Here is a 15,590-nt window from a genome sequence, read left to right as displayed (position 1 = left end):
AAAGATTTTATTTATTTATTTGACAGAGATCACAAGTAGGCAGAGAAGCAGGCAGAGGGACAGGAGGAAGCAGGCTCCCTGCTGAGCAGAGCACCCGACGCGGGGCTCAATCCCAGGACCCTGGGATCATGACCTGAGCCGAAGGCAGAGGCTTTAACCCACTGAGCCACCCAGGCGCCCCTGCATCTCTTAGTCTTATCCCTGCAGGTCTGAGCTGTCCCATCATAGTGACCCAATATCTTGCACTTAGTCAAGGGAAGACTTGGCCATACTTTAATTTGAACTTACTGCCTTCTGTGAGGGGTTAAGAACTTACACTAAAGGGTTTGAGAAGGGAAGAACCTATCTAGACCTGCCTTCTACTTCATACCCCTAACACACAAGCCTACTTCTCTGAGGTATTTAACTTTTTAGTTGGTTATTCTGGATAAAGTTAATCTACCTCTTCAAGTCATCTGAACTAGTTTGGAGAATACATGTATGCAAATATTTATGGTAGCTGTCATGCCTAGAAACACGGGCGTATAGATCTGTTTAGCATGCAGTCTTATTAGGAGTGCATAGTCCAAGCATGTCACTGCAGCATTTCCACTGTGCGAACATCTGGGTGTTTGATGATCTGTGTGTCTCATTTCAGCTAAACCTGAATTGAAATAATCAAGAATGTTTGAGCTATTAAAAAGCTATTACCCATGTTCTCCAGACTATTGTCACCCTCTAATTTAAGCAAAATGCTTTATGTAGCTAGTTAACAATGTTATGATAGTCTTTTGGAATAGAAATAATGTAGCAGGGGAGGGAGCGATGAGGTATAACCACTACCCCACCTAACTCCTAGAGATTACTAACCCCTGCTCTAAGTAGGGTCATTGGGAACCAAAATGGAGGATTGAACACACAGGTTCAGTGGCCACTAACGGAAGGACAACTGATAACATCTAAGATTGTGGGTCTGAAAATACGACTATCTTACCACTATCAGACCTGATAAACCAAAGCATTCTTTTCTTCCTTTAGTGTCTGAGGTTCCAGTAGGCTCCAGAGAGAACATTTCTCAATTTCCCTATGTATCCCAACCACTCAAGGGTTTCCCATAGCACTAGACCTTTCACGGTGGGCTCTCCGCTGTTTAGACCCCAATTTCGTGAAATGGTATTGAAGTATCATGTGGTAGTTGTTTAATTTTTGCAAGGAGAGGTCATTTAAAGTAACCTTCATGGAACTAGAAACTTTCTGACGGAAATGGAAACTGCAAACTAGGATGAATGGGGTTACAGTAACCTGTGTAGCCAACTCAGTAATCTTTGCTACCATTCATCTTTAGTATCCCCATATTAAAACTCCTATCAAACATTAAAGCTCCTATCAAAGCTCTAGTATAAGGCGTATCCTTTATGAAGGGACCCAAGATACTGTCCAGCTTTGAAATATCTTTAAGAGAAGGTTTAACTCCCCATTCTCAACTCCCAAGGGAACTAACTCATTTTAATGTTAGGGTAAGCCTCTTGGCCTTGCCTTTTAAACTGAGTCTGCCTTTAGACAGTTCAGATGCGAAGAACTACATCGGTTTGGCAAGTTATTCTTGTATTTAATAAGTATTTAAGTAGACAATTTTTTATTCAGTACTTCTTATATTTTGATATGAGTCAGGTCCATAAATGCCTTCAAATGACTATCCTTTATTAGCCTGACCATGGGGTTTTTAAAGAAGTTTAAACAAAACAGTATCTGTAATGATTTGAAATAGTAGAAGAAGCCCTCCAGAATGCAAAAGGCATCAGCGTATTTACTCACACAGTTAGCAGGTTGATCCCTTCTTACCTGTATTGTGTATTTCCTCAGTAATGTACATGCCTTCTCGGTAGGTCAGTCCTCCAGCAACAGGGGTTCCTGTGGCTGGAGCCAGGGTAGGGTCAAAGGCATCAATATCAAAACTCAGATGGATTGGCCTTTGTCTTCTTGAGGGGAAGATAAGAACAGTCATTTGGGTGTGCTTGGACATTGATCCTTTCTATAGTTGCAACTCCTTGATTTTGCTGCTGTTAGTCCTGGTACTTTGCTAATACACATTTCTAGGTTTTCTACTCTTGGAAATTACTATGTATTACCATATTTGCTTCCTACACACCACCTCATAATTTTGCCATTTGTTCTTTGTGCCTCGGACTGACTCTAGTTTGTATTTCTGACTTACCCTAGGCATTAGAGCCTTTCGCATTAACAGTTCTTCACTTCCCCATGAGACTGGGCTCTGACAGAATCTGACTCACGTTAGACTGACGTAGGTTACAGTTGCTCTTACTCTCTTCATGTAACAATAGCTGAATGGAATTGATTTGGTGTCTGCAATCTTATCTTCCAGTTTTATCTTCAGTTTAGCACAGGTATCCTAAAGTAGAAACTAGCAACTGACACTTACATTGTAGATAACTAAATTTCTTACAGCTTAGGAAATGACATACTACTAGGTAGCAATTACATTAATCACTTGAACATAAAGTCTCAGCACTGAGAACATGCTCTTAAAACTAATCTTTGACAATTCACAGACCCATACCCCTGGGGCTAATAATACATTATACATTCATTAAAAATTTTTTTAAAAACTAGCCTTTGATTGGCATTTATCTGTCATCTTTCTATATTACCAAGATTTGCTCAATATAAAACTTTCAGATGAATCAACAGTGAGCGTAGGAAGAAGGGGGCAGTTGTGAATGCTTCCCATCTCAAAAGATGGGCATTAAAAATGGAGCTAAAAAATTCATGAGACACAGAGGAGGAGACCAGTGACTTCAAGGAAACCCCATCTCAACCCCAGAGGAAGAATAGGACCTAGGTTTCATAATCTCCAAATTATTTGAGTGTTTTCTGTGTGTACATATTTTGCTTTTATTTTAAAAGAAACGCTGCTGTCCTTAAGAGATAGGCTAAAATGTGCTGCTCACTGGGAGTTTGCCCTCTTTCCTTCGGGACTTTTCCCTTTGTGAGTAGACATCCATTATAAGTTACTTACTTGCCAATTAGCAGATCAAATGTCTGTTCCATGACCTTCTGAATACCAAGTCGATCTATGTCTCTCATGGAAAAATACTGGATATCATAATTCTTTAAAATAAAACTGTGTGAGAGATAAAGGAGTCCTGAGTTTAGTGTATGTGCTTCCAAAGCAAGCACAGGAGTCCTTAGTTTAAAGAACATTTTTAATCAAGTATATTGGGGTGGGGGGGGGTCTGTCCTGTTAGTGACCGCTAAGAGATTAAGGCAAGGAACACCCTGTCAAAAACATAAATGGCTGGGATAGACCCAAAGCTTAACCCCAGTGTATCAACTTACTGTTCAGGAGGGTCCACATCTCTTAGACCAATATACACAATACTTGGGGAAGAGATACAAGGTTTGATCCAGGAAAATCCTGGGAGTTGTGGTACCTGTCAAAAGAGGAATGGACAGGATTCATCAAGGATTCTTGGACTCACCAAGATAATCACTGTATGTTTCCCAATATATGCCATCTGCTTTCTCCTCCTACCTACAGGACATGCTTAAAGCAACACCAGACTCACCTGATCTGGGAAAGAGAACTTACAAAAGTGGAAATGACTCAGAAGGCAGCTGAAGAACAGATTTCTCAGAATAAAAAAAAAAATTCTCCTAAGGTGGCCACGGTTTCTCATTAACTTAACCTAAATAGCAGGAACACTGCTGATTAGCCCTTTTCCACCCCTTTGTACATTACTGAATTGTTTACAGATTGGTTCTTGAAACACAATCTGGTTGCCATTTTAATTTGTCTACAGCCAAAACACAAATTCTGCCTAATGAATAACTTTTTGTACTATCCTGGTTTAACTTGGTCCCTCACTGAGGGGAAGAATATACAGATTCTAGTCTATGCTTAACATGGACTCCCATGTCTTCTGACCAACCTAGGAAAATATTACCTAGAGGTAATCATGGTTTTTGCTTTCCTCTAGACCAATGGGTCTGAGAGTGAGGCAGGCCTGGGAACCTCTAACCAAGAAGTCCTCCTACAGAGGGTGTATCAATCACTAGAGTTACTACCCACTGCCACTTTCCTTTCTTGAAAATTATGACTGACACACATGCACACACCCTCCCCCCAGAGCAGGGGACCTTGTCCTAGTAGTCTTTATATCCCTAGCATTGACTAGACTGCTTAGCCCATAATAATGTTTGATGAACAAATGAAGGTATACCAAACATTTCTACCACCACCCTCAGCCCATCCTTCATAGAAATCTTAACCAAACTAGTTTTCAAAACCCCAGCATAACCCCTGCAAAGCCATTTAGCCTTTTCATTTCAGCCCACTGACCTTGTCCTGTAGTTCTCTGAGAAGAAATGAAACTGGCTGTCCATGGAGATTTCCAGATGAAGTGGTGAGGGGTGTATTGATGTCAGCGTGGGCATCAACCCAGATCACACAAAGATCTGGGCAGTGCCGGGCGTGGCCACTAATGGTACCGATTGCCAGGCTGCAAGGAACAAACACAGTAATTGAGGCCCTCTGTTTGGCAAACATCACTAATAACAAATATCCTCAGTCAGTGCAGCTCACACTTTGTCCTCAGGGCAAAGTCAGGGCCCCAGACTAAGGCTGGATTTAGATGACCAAAAGTCTCCAGGCCTGTAGTTCCCAAAGATTAACCGTGAATGAGGGAGAAAGAGAAGGTTCTAAAGATTCAAAGCTTGTTGACTGGTTACCCTTCTAGTTTGAAAGAGGTCAGTATTCCCCCCCCCCCAATCCCTAAAATTTCATTCATTAGCCCTGGCCCAGAAAAGGACCTCAGTATTGTTCAGTGAATGAAATCCAGTTAAATGAAAGAAAAAATACATATATATACATCCACAGATGTGTATATGTATATAATTAGAAGAAAAAATTTTCTGAGTATATGATTAGTTAGCATGTATACCCCCCATTTTACCTGTGAATTCTCTTCTGTTATTCTTTTATTAGCAAAACAACTAATATGATAAGCCATGAACAAAATGCCTGTAAAATCAAAGATTTTTTCCCCTTCTTTCCTCTAAATTATTCTGTCTCAAAAACTTTTTTTTTTAATGACTCCTCGATCACAGAGGATTTTTTTTACTATTTGTGCCTTACCTTAAGAAAGAAAATTATGTTACACAGTCCTGAACTCAGATAAATTTCTGTATTGCTATAAGGCAGTATCCTATGAATTATATATATAATATATAAATGTCTATTATATATTTATATATTATATTCAATTCATATTCAAAATATATAACATAATAAATGTATAATATTTTTTAAAAAGAAATCCAGTTAAATGATGTGTTCTACATGTAAGAAGTCACAGATACTTAATACTTCTTAAGGAAGACCAGGGAGATCTAATTATTTTCAAAGAATCAATCATTCACTTTTTAAGGATAAAAATTTGCATTACAGTTTTTTAGCAAGTAACAATTTTGACATTTCCTTTTAGGAAGTATCACATAAAGACCTTAAAGTAATGGGAACCCAATTAAAGACCTCATTTAGATGACTGAATAATTGTTTATTTGCATGTTATCTTCTATATATTAGCATGGCATTCAAATATCCATGTTTATTTTTTTGCCTCTCCTTGTCCTTGGACTCTGTGTACATTGGCCAACTGTCCTGTCCCAGTTATAGGAATATAGCTGATGAAATCCTGTTTGGAAAGCTGCCCAGCTTCCCAGTAACTGAAGAATTTAACATAGATGGGAGATGCAACTTAAGCATCTAAGGAACTAACTACAGCTCTCCTGAGTATGGCATGAGACAGCATTTTAAGCTCCATGCTCCATGACGGGCCCTCCATGAGGGATAGCACAGTCTAGTGTGAAAAGTAGTGGATTAAGTCAGAATCAGGTTTTTCCCAGAAAGGGAAATTTCTGGGAAATTTAGGTGATTTAGGACAAATCATCTAGTTTTACCAGACAGTTTCCTTTTTCTAGAAGAAGGCGATAATTTGTCTTATGTAAGTCAGTCTGATGTCTAAGGGAATACTTTATACTGTGTAAAAGGAGTAGGGTGACCTAATGAAGCCACCTTCCTTTAAAATGTTCAGTAGCTCTTCAGTCTATATACTCATCCCTTCTAGAATCTTCAGATGACCTAGGTTTGAGCACTGAACAGGGAATAAGGAATAGTGACAGGGCTGCAATAGATAGCTATAGACAAAAGAAAAGCTAAAGACTATGATAATCAGGCAGTCATTAGAAGGTCAATACAAATGAGAGCGAACCCTGACCTAAGAGGAATATCCACCCTCTAGTTGATTTAATTTGATCGCTGTAGAGAACGTGGACTACTCTTACTCTACCTAAAATTTTATTCTTATTGAGGAAATCTACCTGCACTTAAAATTGTAACAAAGATTTCAACCTCTGTTAAGGGGAAAAAAAAAAAAAACCCTCTGTGCACCACAGGGGAAGTTATTGGATTGGCTCTCAAAAGAAGTTAATTAATTGCCTTCAGAGGTCACACTGAATTTGAACCCCACCCTGCTGCTTCCTGGTTCTAGAAGTTGAGTTATCTGACCTCTGTCCCTCAGCGTTTGTAGCAGTAAATCAGGTAAAACTGCATCTGCCTCATGGCATTATGAGGGGTAAATGAGAATATATATGAAGTGCCCAGTCAGCAATCCTAGTATTTGAATGCTGTTTTTCTTTCTACCAAAAACCTTTTTTATTTAGTTCAAATAGGACTCCTCTGGCCCAGAATGATCTCTCCCTTCTCTAAAATTCTGTAGAATTCAGTATATTTTTTCATCCATGTGTATTTATTTTATCTAGTCCTACTAGGTCACAGTTTCCACAATTCCTAGCATTGCTTGAGAACACACCAAGCAGTGTTCAACAAAGTACATGCTGATTCGCTAAGAGAAGGACCTATTAGTAACCTACGGGTCCACATGGTGAAGGTAGAGAACATAAGTCACCTGGCAAGTGGGAAATCTATAACAGGTTAGCAGAAATGCTTTAAATACACACACACACATACAAATACCTCACAAATTCAGACTACTGATGGATCCTTCTAATTCTCCCAAATAGCCAAATGAAGGTCATAAGACCTTTCTTCCTAGGAAAACTTTACAAGAGATAAGCACAAAATAAAATAGGAACATACCGTGTCTAAAAACTTGGCTTAGTCTGCCTCTGAGCTTGTCATCATACTATCCGGTGTGTCTTAACAATGAAAACCACAGGTGCCTCAAGCAGCTCAGGATCTTAGCTATTAAAATGCTATTAAGCACATCATGTCATAAAAGTTCTGAAGGGTACTGTGCTCTTAAGTGGGGAAACAAGACAAGCTAACTGATTAGCCCAAAGCACCATACAATCCAGCTCCCCCACCACCCCTGCATCCCAGCTTACCTGTGGTCTCCTCCCACAGTGACACAGCTATAGCCACTTGACACGGCTCTACTAACCACCTCAGCCAGTTCCTGGTTGGCAAGGCCCACTGAGCGAGGATTCACTATCAGGTTGTTGTAGAGATCATCTTTAGGGACTGGAGTAAAACTCAAATCTCCAAAATCTTTTAGGCGGCAGCCTGGAAACACATGGGGGTATGACAAGATTAATTGTATGTTATTCCAACTCTTTTTTTTTTTTTAAGATTTTATTTATTTATCAGAGAGAGAGGGAGAGAGGGCAAGCACAGGCAGACAGAATGGCAGGCAGAGGCAGAGGGAGAAGCAGGCTCCCTGCCGATGTGGAGCCTGATGTGGAACTCGATCCCACGACGCTGGGATCATGACCTGAGCCGAAGACAGCCGCTTAACCAACTGAGCCACCCAGGCATCCCTGTTACTCCAACTCTTACTGGCCTGGGCCACAAAACAGAACTTGTAACAAAGTACATGTCATACTCATTTTGCCACAGTAAAATTCAAAATGTCATGTGACTGGCAGGATGGTCTCATTCTCTCAGCAATCCTGTGGGGGTAGATCCCATTAGGAATGCCATTTTACAAAGAAGCTTGGATTTGGAACGTGAAGCCCAGAAACATCCACTGGTTTAACCCAACAGTCACAAGATTGGTAACAATTAGACCTTAGATATCCCAGAGTTATAGAGTACAAATAACATACCAAAAGGAACCATAGGTTTTACAGTAAATTAAGTACTATTAATTTAGATAAAAAATAGAAATTTTCTAAATTTTAGAAATCTAAAATTTAGATAAAAAATAGAAAAAAATATAAACTTTTTTTTTTTTTAAGATTGATTTATTTGAGAGAGAGCATGAGAGAGGAGAGGGTCAGAGGAAGAAGCAGACTCCCCGCTAAACAAGGAGCCCAATGTGGGACTCAATCCCAGTACTCTGGGATAACGACCCAAGCTGAAGGCAGGCATCCAATCAACTGAGCCACCCGGGTACCCATAAACTTTTTTTTTTTTTTAATGAAAGGCGAGTCTGAGGATCTAAAGCATCCTAAAAGAGAAATGCCAAATATTTGTTACGTACAAAGATCCTAGGCAGTGTTTTAATTGCTTGATGTAAATGTTTTTTTTTTAATTGATTATTTATTTATTTATTTTTAAGATTTTATTTATTTATTTGACAGAGAGAGATCACAAGTAGGCAGAGAGGCAGGCAGAGAGAGAGGAGGAAGCAGGCTCCCTGCTGAGCAGAGAGCCCGATGCGGGACTCAATCCCAGAACCCTGAGATCACGACCCGAGCCAAAGGCAGGGGCCCAACCCACTGAGCCACCAAGGCGCCCCTTGATTGATTTTTTAAATGATTTATTTATTTACTTACTTATGTTAGAAAAGGGAGGAGATCTCACAACCCTGAGATCATGACCTCAGCCAAAAACCAAGAGTTGGATGCCCAATTAACTAAGTCACCCAGGTGCCCCGTTTGACATAAATTATTTAAACTCACAACAGTCCGATTGGCAACTAAAACATGCCATTCTAGAGATAAGGAAATAAAGTCCCCAAATCACATAGCTGCTAAGTGGCAGAAGCAGGACCCAAATTATCTGCCAAAGCACCTGTGCAGAGCCAGTTAGGAGGCAGTGCCCAAAGAGAAGCCAGAGATGGTGAATACACACATGTGGGATAGCAACGTCCTACCCAGGACCGTGGGCAGCATGGTGGGCCTCGACAACAGCAAGACCTTCACCTTCACCCAGGTGGCCTTCAAGCCCAAGATGATCAGCCACTACCTGGGCAAGTCCTCCCCCATGTACAAGCCCATGACTATGGCTGGCCCACCATCTGGGTCACCCACTCCTCCACCTCAGACCCCCTCAAGTAGCCCATTAGGTCAATAAAAGTATAGACTTCTCTTTAAAAAAACTGTTTTAAAAGAACTAGTGATACATTCTGACAATGTGCTAGGATACTTCTCTCAGATTTCACATATTCTGAAGAACTATGCCACCTTCAATGCACATTCATTTTTTACCTAAGTACCATTCTTGCCATGTAACCATATATCAATAAATTCGTTGGTGCCATTTTTAGGGTTAGGCCTAAGTAATCCAACTCTCATGAACAGATCTGAACTGTCAGGGAATATAACATTACCATAGATCGTATCCTTAAGGCCCTGCTTCTCAAGCTGGAGTCCAGGTAATTTTGGGGGACAGGGGTGGGGAGACGAGTGGTCACAGGATAGTAATACAGGCAGAGATTTTTTTAAAAACATTTTTATTTATTTATTTGACAGAGAGAGAGAGAGAGATCACAAGTAGGCAGAGAGAGAGGGGAAGCAGACTTTACACCAAGCAGAGAGCCCAATGTGGGACTTGATCCCTGGGCCCTGAGATGACCTGAGCTGAAGGCAGAGGCTTAACTCACTGAGCCACCCAGGCACCCCACAGGCAGAGATTTAATACTAGATTAAGATCATAGGTGCCTGGGTGGCTTAGTAGGTAAGTGCCTTTGGCTCATGTCATGATCTCAGGGTCCTGGGATCAAGCCCTCCATCAGGCTCCCTGCTCAGTGGGAAGCCTCCTTCCCCCTCTCCTACCGTTTCCCCAACTTGTGCTCGCACATGTTCTCTCTCTGAAATCAATAAAATCTTTCAGAAAAAATTTGGATTAAGAGGAGCATGGACCCATCTTGAATTTAAACTACAGTTTTGAGCTTTATATCTTTTTTTCCCCCCTAAAGTACTTAATTTGAGAGAGAGAATCCGCACACACAGGGTCAGAGAGGCGGAGAGTCCCAAGCACGCTCTGCACTGCACGTGGAGGACACAGGGCACCATCCCACAACTAGGAGATCCCAACCTGAGCTGAAGCCAGGAGTCAGACAATTGAACTAATAACTGTGCCACCCATGTACCCCTTGAGCTTTACCTCTTGAATCCATACTCAGTTCAAAGCTAAATAACCAAGACAATGTAAAAATTGGAGAAGCAATGATTTGTAACAAAAGGCCATCCAATGAATCACCACTAAGAGGAATACCAGAAGCAAAATGGAAAAACTTATTCTATTCCCCAAATTAAAAAGCAGCTACAGCTGCAGAACTCTATGTATCTTTTGGTCATTGCATTTTTTTTTTAAGGGTTTAGGATTTCTGATAATTTTTTTTTCTTAAGATTTTTATTTATTTATTTGACAGAGAGATCACAAGTAGGCAGAGTGGCAGGCTGGGGCGGGAGGAAGCAGGCTCCCCACCGAGCAGAAAGCCCAACCCCAAGACCCTGAGATCATGACTTGAGCTGAAGACAGAGGCTTAGCCCACTGAGCCACCCAGGCGCCCCTGCATTTTTTTTTTTTCGTAAAGTTTTATTTATTGGGGTGCCTGAGGGGCTCAGTTGCTAAGTATCTGCCTTTGGCTCAGGTCATGATTCCAGGGTCCTGGGATGGAGCCCCGCATCAGGTTCCCTGCTCAGCAGGAAACCTGCTTTTCTCTCTCCCACTCCCTCTGTGTATATTCCCTCTCTGCCTCTCACTTATATTCCCTCTATCGCCGTCTCTCTCTCTGTGTCAAATAAATAAGTAAAAATCTTTAAAAATTTAAAAAAAAAAGATTTTATTTGTCAGATAGAGTGCACACAAGCAAGGGGAATGGCAGTTAGAGGGAGAAGCAGCCTTCTTGGGCTCCTGCTGAGCAAGAAGCCCAAGGCAGGACTTCATCCCGAAACCCTGTGGTCATGACCCGAGCCAAAGGGACCTGCTTAACCAACTGAGCCATCCTGGCACCCCAGTAACTGCATTTTAATATATAATCCTGAAAATGCCCAGAGATCTGGAAACTGAAAAAGAAAATATTGAAGGTAGGAGAATACGGTAACAGACCAAAGTCACTGGGATCCAAGAGAAAAAAGTATGACCAAATAAAACATCTATAAAAATCCTTTGAAACGATAAAAAACCATAAGGAATATGCACTTTATAAGATCTCAGTACAGGGGCATCTGTGTGGCTCAGTGGGTTAAGCCTCTGCTTTCCACTCAGGTCATGATCTCAGGGTCCTGGGATTGAGTCCCGCATCGGGTTCTCTGCTCAGCAGGGAGCCTGCTTCCCCCTCCCCCTCTGCCTGCCTCTCTGCTTACTTGTGATCTCGCTCTCTCTCTCTCTCTCTCTTTCTGTCAAATAAATAAATAAAATCTTAAAGAAAAAGAAGATCTCAGTACAGAGGCACCTGGGTGGTTCAGTCAGTGAAGGCTCTGTCTTCAGCTCAGGTCATGATCCCAGGGTCCTGAGATCAAGCCCCCACATCAGGCTCCCTGCTCTGCAGAGAACCTGCTCTTCCTCTCCAGCTCCCGCTGCTTGTGCTGTCAAATAATCTTTATCAGGTCTTGCTATTGGCAGTAATCTTGGGCTGGACAGATTCTGAATGTCAGTTTCTCCTTCCCTATCCATGTTTATCTGTGTACCCCCTTGAGCCACATCAAGCATTTAGGTTCTTAGTAGGTATAAGACATCAGGGCATGCCTGGTGTTTTATAATATTAAGCATATAAATAGAAAAGCTGTATTATCCAATTAATGTTAATATTAACTAATTATTGATGACTAACTCATTTAATCTTCACATGATCAATAAGAAATACCTAGGAATCAACCCAGTGGATAAGTGACAGAACTTGGAGGAACACACAACAAGTCCAGGCATGGAATCTAGGATGTAGACTCCAGTAACAGAGAGAGAATATAGTACTCAGCTCACTATTAAAGAAAGCTGCAAAAAGCCTATAAAAGACCCTAAAAAGAATTCGACAGTCTAAGATAATGCTCTCCAAGGAAGAGAGACCAAATTTCATAAAAGGATTTGGGTCATTAATTGTGTAACTCTGTGAAGTGGATCAGCAGATTACTTCACAGCCTAGATAATGGGTTCTTCTAAGATTATCCAACTCCATTTGCTCTCATTCCTTACTCTCCAAACAACCTCCCTCTGATTATTCACTTAGACTCCCTGTTGCCCTCATACCAGCAAGAGGGCCTCCTAATAGTGGATGTCGGAAGGGCTGTTGCTCACTGTTAACTATGAATGGGCATTTCGGTATACACATCACAGTTAGCGTGAGTCTCTGGGTTGGAAAGCCTGATAAGCTCTGCACGTAAAGATTTCTGTTCCTAACTTATTCAAAGAAGTAAATGCTCTCCTCTGTTCATTGCAGCATTTTTACCATTACACACACACACACACACACACACACACACACACACACACATATATATAAAATACTCAGCCGGGGCACCTGGGTGGCTCAGTGGGTTAAAGCCTCTGCCTTTGGCTCGGGTTATGATTTCAGGGTCCTGGGATGGAGTCCCACATCAGGCTCTCTGCTCAGCAGGGAGCCTGTTTCGTCCCTCTCTCTCTGCCTGCCTCTCTGCCTGCTTCTCTGCCTGCTTGTGATCTCTGTCTGTCAAATAAATAAAATCTTTAAAATACTCAGCCATACAAAGAATGAAATCTTCCCATTTGCAACGACATGGATAGACCTGAAGGGCATTATGCTAAATGAAATAAGTCAGACGGAAAGCCTAAAAAACAAAACCAGAAACAGACTCAAATACTGTTGCCAGAGGGGGAAGGGTAGAGGGATGGGCAAAGTAGGTGAAGGGGATTAAGAGGTACAAACTTTCAGTTATAAAGTAAGTCCTGTATACTCAGTAATACTGAGTATTGTTTGGGGACAGGTGCTGACCCCCTTATGGTGAGCACTGTGGATCTCCAGACTTGTCCCGTCACTATGTTGTGTACTTGAAATTACTATTGTATGTCAACTATACTTCAATAATAAAATTTAAACAAAAACTCTTTTCTTCCTGGGTCTACAAAACTGAGGACCAGACCCCCTGAAAGGATTAATATCTTAAGAGACCCTGCCTGAGTTGTCCACCCTATAGGACTCCCAATTCTGCTCTTTATTTAAACAAACAAACAAACAAAAAGTGCCAGGTAAGGACTAAGGACAATGAGTGTTAAATGACTTAAACGAAATTCAGAGAGGATTGGGGGGTGGGGTGGGGGTCAAAGAATGACTCACCCATCAAGTAAAGTTTATACTAGCATTGTTTTGCTATTTTTCTTGTTTTCTTTCCTTACTGGAAGAAAATTTTTATAAAATCAATAAGGAAGTATCTAATCGTGAAAGCCCCACCCCACATCCCAGGCTTGACTACTCTAGCTTTACAGACCTTTGTATATAAACACAATTCATACTATTTTTAAATAAGGTTGGAGTATGCTTAGCTGCTGTAACTAATCTTCTCCTACAACAATGGCTCAGACCCAGTAAACTGGTTTCTTGTTCATTTAACATCCCAGGGTGGGGGGGGGGGGGGGGTTGGGCATTCTAGGTCAGCAGGAGGCTTTCCTCCATGCACTAATTCAGAGATCAAGCTCCTTCTGGCTTGTGGCTCTGCCATCATGAGAGCTTTGCCATCTGTGTGGCTAAGGTTGGGTCTCCCTGGGGCCAAGGCAGCAGGAGAGAAAGAAAGAAGGCTCGTCTGCTTTTAAAGGCTCTGGCCTAAAAGTGGCTCATCATACCTGCTCACATGGTACCAGTCAACAAAGGCAGGTCTGACTTCTGTCCAGAAGAAAATGGGTTTTGGCAGACAGCTAGCCATCTCTGCCACAATCTCAACTTTTAATTTCTACTGCCATAACCTTAAAGTGATTAAGAACTCACAGTACAAAAGCCTATGTTGCTGATTCTAACTCTTGGCAATCCTAACTATTCTAGTTCATTACAGAGCTGAGCTGGTGAACATACTAGGCCATCCTGATAGAGCCTCTTAGGACCTTTCTCCTCCAATGCCTGCTTTACCAAAACCATCGTAACACCAAAGAACCAGCAGAGAAGAACCCAGGATTGGTTTCTAAAGAATTAACAAGGTTCTGAAAGAAGTCACTCAACTCTTTCCATGTTGGAAAGAGTTGAGTGTCTTAACAGAAATGAGAAGTTTGCCTATGGGAGTAATGCAAATGAGGCTGAAGAGAACAGGCATTGTAACCCATAGGTCAGCATTTTTGAGGAGCGGGGAGACTGACGGGAGGTTCATGTTTTGTAAGAACAGGATGAACAGTAATAATGAAGCTATTACTTTAATAGAGTGCTGTGGCGATTTCTTTCAGTTAGGAAGGCCCAAGAAATGGTCTCACTGATTTTTTTTTCTTTAAAGATTTATTTATTTATTTGACAGAGACATCACAAGTAGACAGAGAGGCAGGCAGAGAGAGAGGGAGAGGGAGAGGGAGAAGCAGGCTCCCTGCTGAGCAGAGAGCCCGATGTGGGACTCGATCCCAGGACCCTGAGATCATGACCTGAGCCGAAGGCAGCGGCTTAACCCACTGAGCCACCCAGGCACCCCTGGTCTCATTGATTTCTAAAGAATCTTAGAGTCCAAGTGAGAAGAGCAAATATTACAATATGGGAAGTGTCTGTCTGTCGTGCTTGAAGGAGCTGTCCCCTTGTTGGACTTTGTGGCTCAGGTCAATTCATCGGCAAGTCTAGATCAGATGAGATGACGTTGCCCTGCTGCTCCTTCTTCCCAGAAGGCATTGTAGGACAATGGTAGGACAACTTAAGACTTCAGAGAAGCTCTCCTGACAAACTGATTTGAACCAACATGAGAGAGCTCTCGTGTCTACTTGCAGTGGGGAAAGGACAGCTCTGCAGACACTGGAACAGCCTTGCTGCTTTTCTCTGCAGTGAGGGTAATAAAAATCCACCGAATACTACTGATCTTTTAAGCCGAAATGTCACCTTTGGCCTTGATAAACCCCTCCAGTCTCCATCAGAGAGGAGTGAGGACACACGTACATCAGCAGAATGATGTAACCCACTTGTGGGGAAGAAATCAAAACAGCCCTCCCTGACCTTAGCAGTATCTGGGGACAGCACTTCTGTTCCAGGGCCCCAATCTCTGGGGAATCCCTAAAGGAAGCCAGTGATAGGGAAAGGAACAAAATGGTCTCCATCCATCACACCGTTCTAGATGTTTCACAGAGAGCAGCCAATCCTCACAGCCTCAGCTGCTCTCAGCGTCCACCCAGTGGAGAGGAGGAAATTCAGCCAAGTGAATAACTCCAACTGTGTAGGACAAGCCTGAATCACCCTCTCACTAGAGACTCGCAT

General features: G+C 41.9%; 1 protein-coding gene across 2 annotated transcripts in view; it reads right to left on the bottom strand.

The window, feature by feature from the left end:
- Positions 1-15,590, bottom strand: part of ARG2 (arginase 2) — a 31,447-nt gene that overhangs the window by 965 nt on the left and 14,892 nt on the right. The window contains exons 3-7 of one of the 2 annotated variants that reach the window (XM_013057376.2): positions 7,405-7,582; positions 4,340-4,499; positions 3,337-3,431; positions 3,017-3,121; positions 1,822-1,955 (exon numbers count right to left, since the gene is read on the bottom strand). In XM_013057376.2, coding sequence (XP_012912830.1) covers positions 1,822-1,955; positions 3,017-3,121; positions 3,337-3,431; positions 4,340-4,499; positions 7,405-7,582 — 672 coding nt within the window. Of the gene's footprint in view, positions 1-1,821; positions 1,959-3,016; positions 3,122-3,336; positions 3,432-4,339; positions 4,500-7,404; positions 7,583-15,590 lie in introns of both variants that reach the window. The other variant, XM_004738993.2, reaches the window with a different exon arrangement.

This window comes from Mustela putorius, unplaced genomic scaffold (assembly GCF_011764305.1).
Source record: "Mustela putorius furo isolate JIRA1106 unplaced genomic scaffold, ASM1176430v1.1 tig00000129_pilon_pilon_pilon, whole genome shotgun sequence".
Taxonomy (NCBI): Eukaryota; Metazoa; Chordata; class Mammalia; order Carnivora; family Mustelidae; genus Mustela; species Mustela putorius.
The sequence above is the reverse complement of the archived record's forward strand: the minus strand, read 5'-3'. Positions and strand labels throughout refer to the sequence as shown.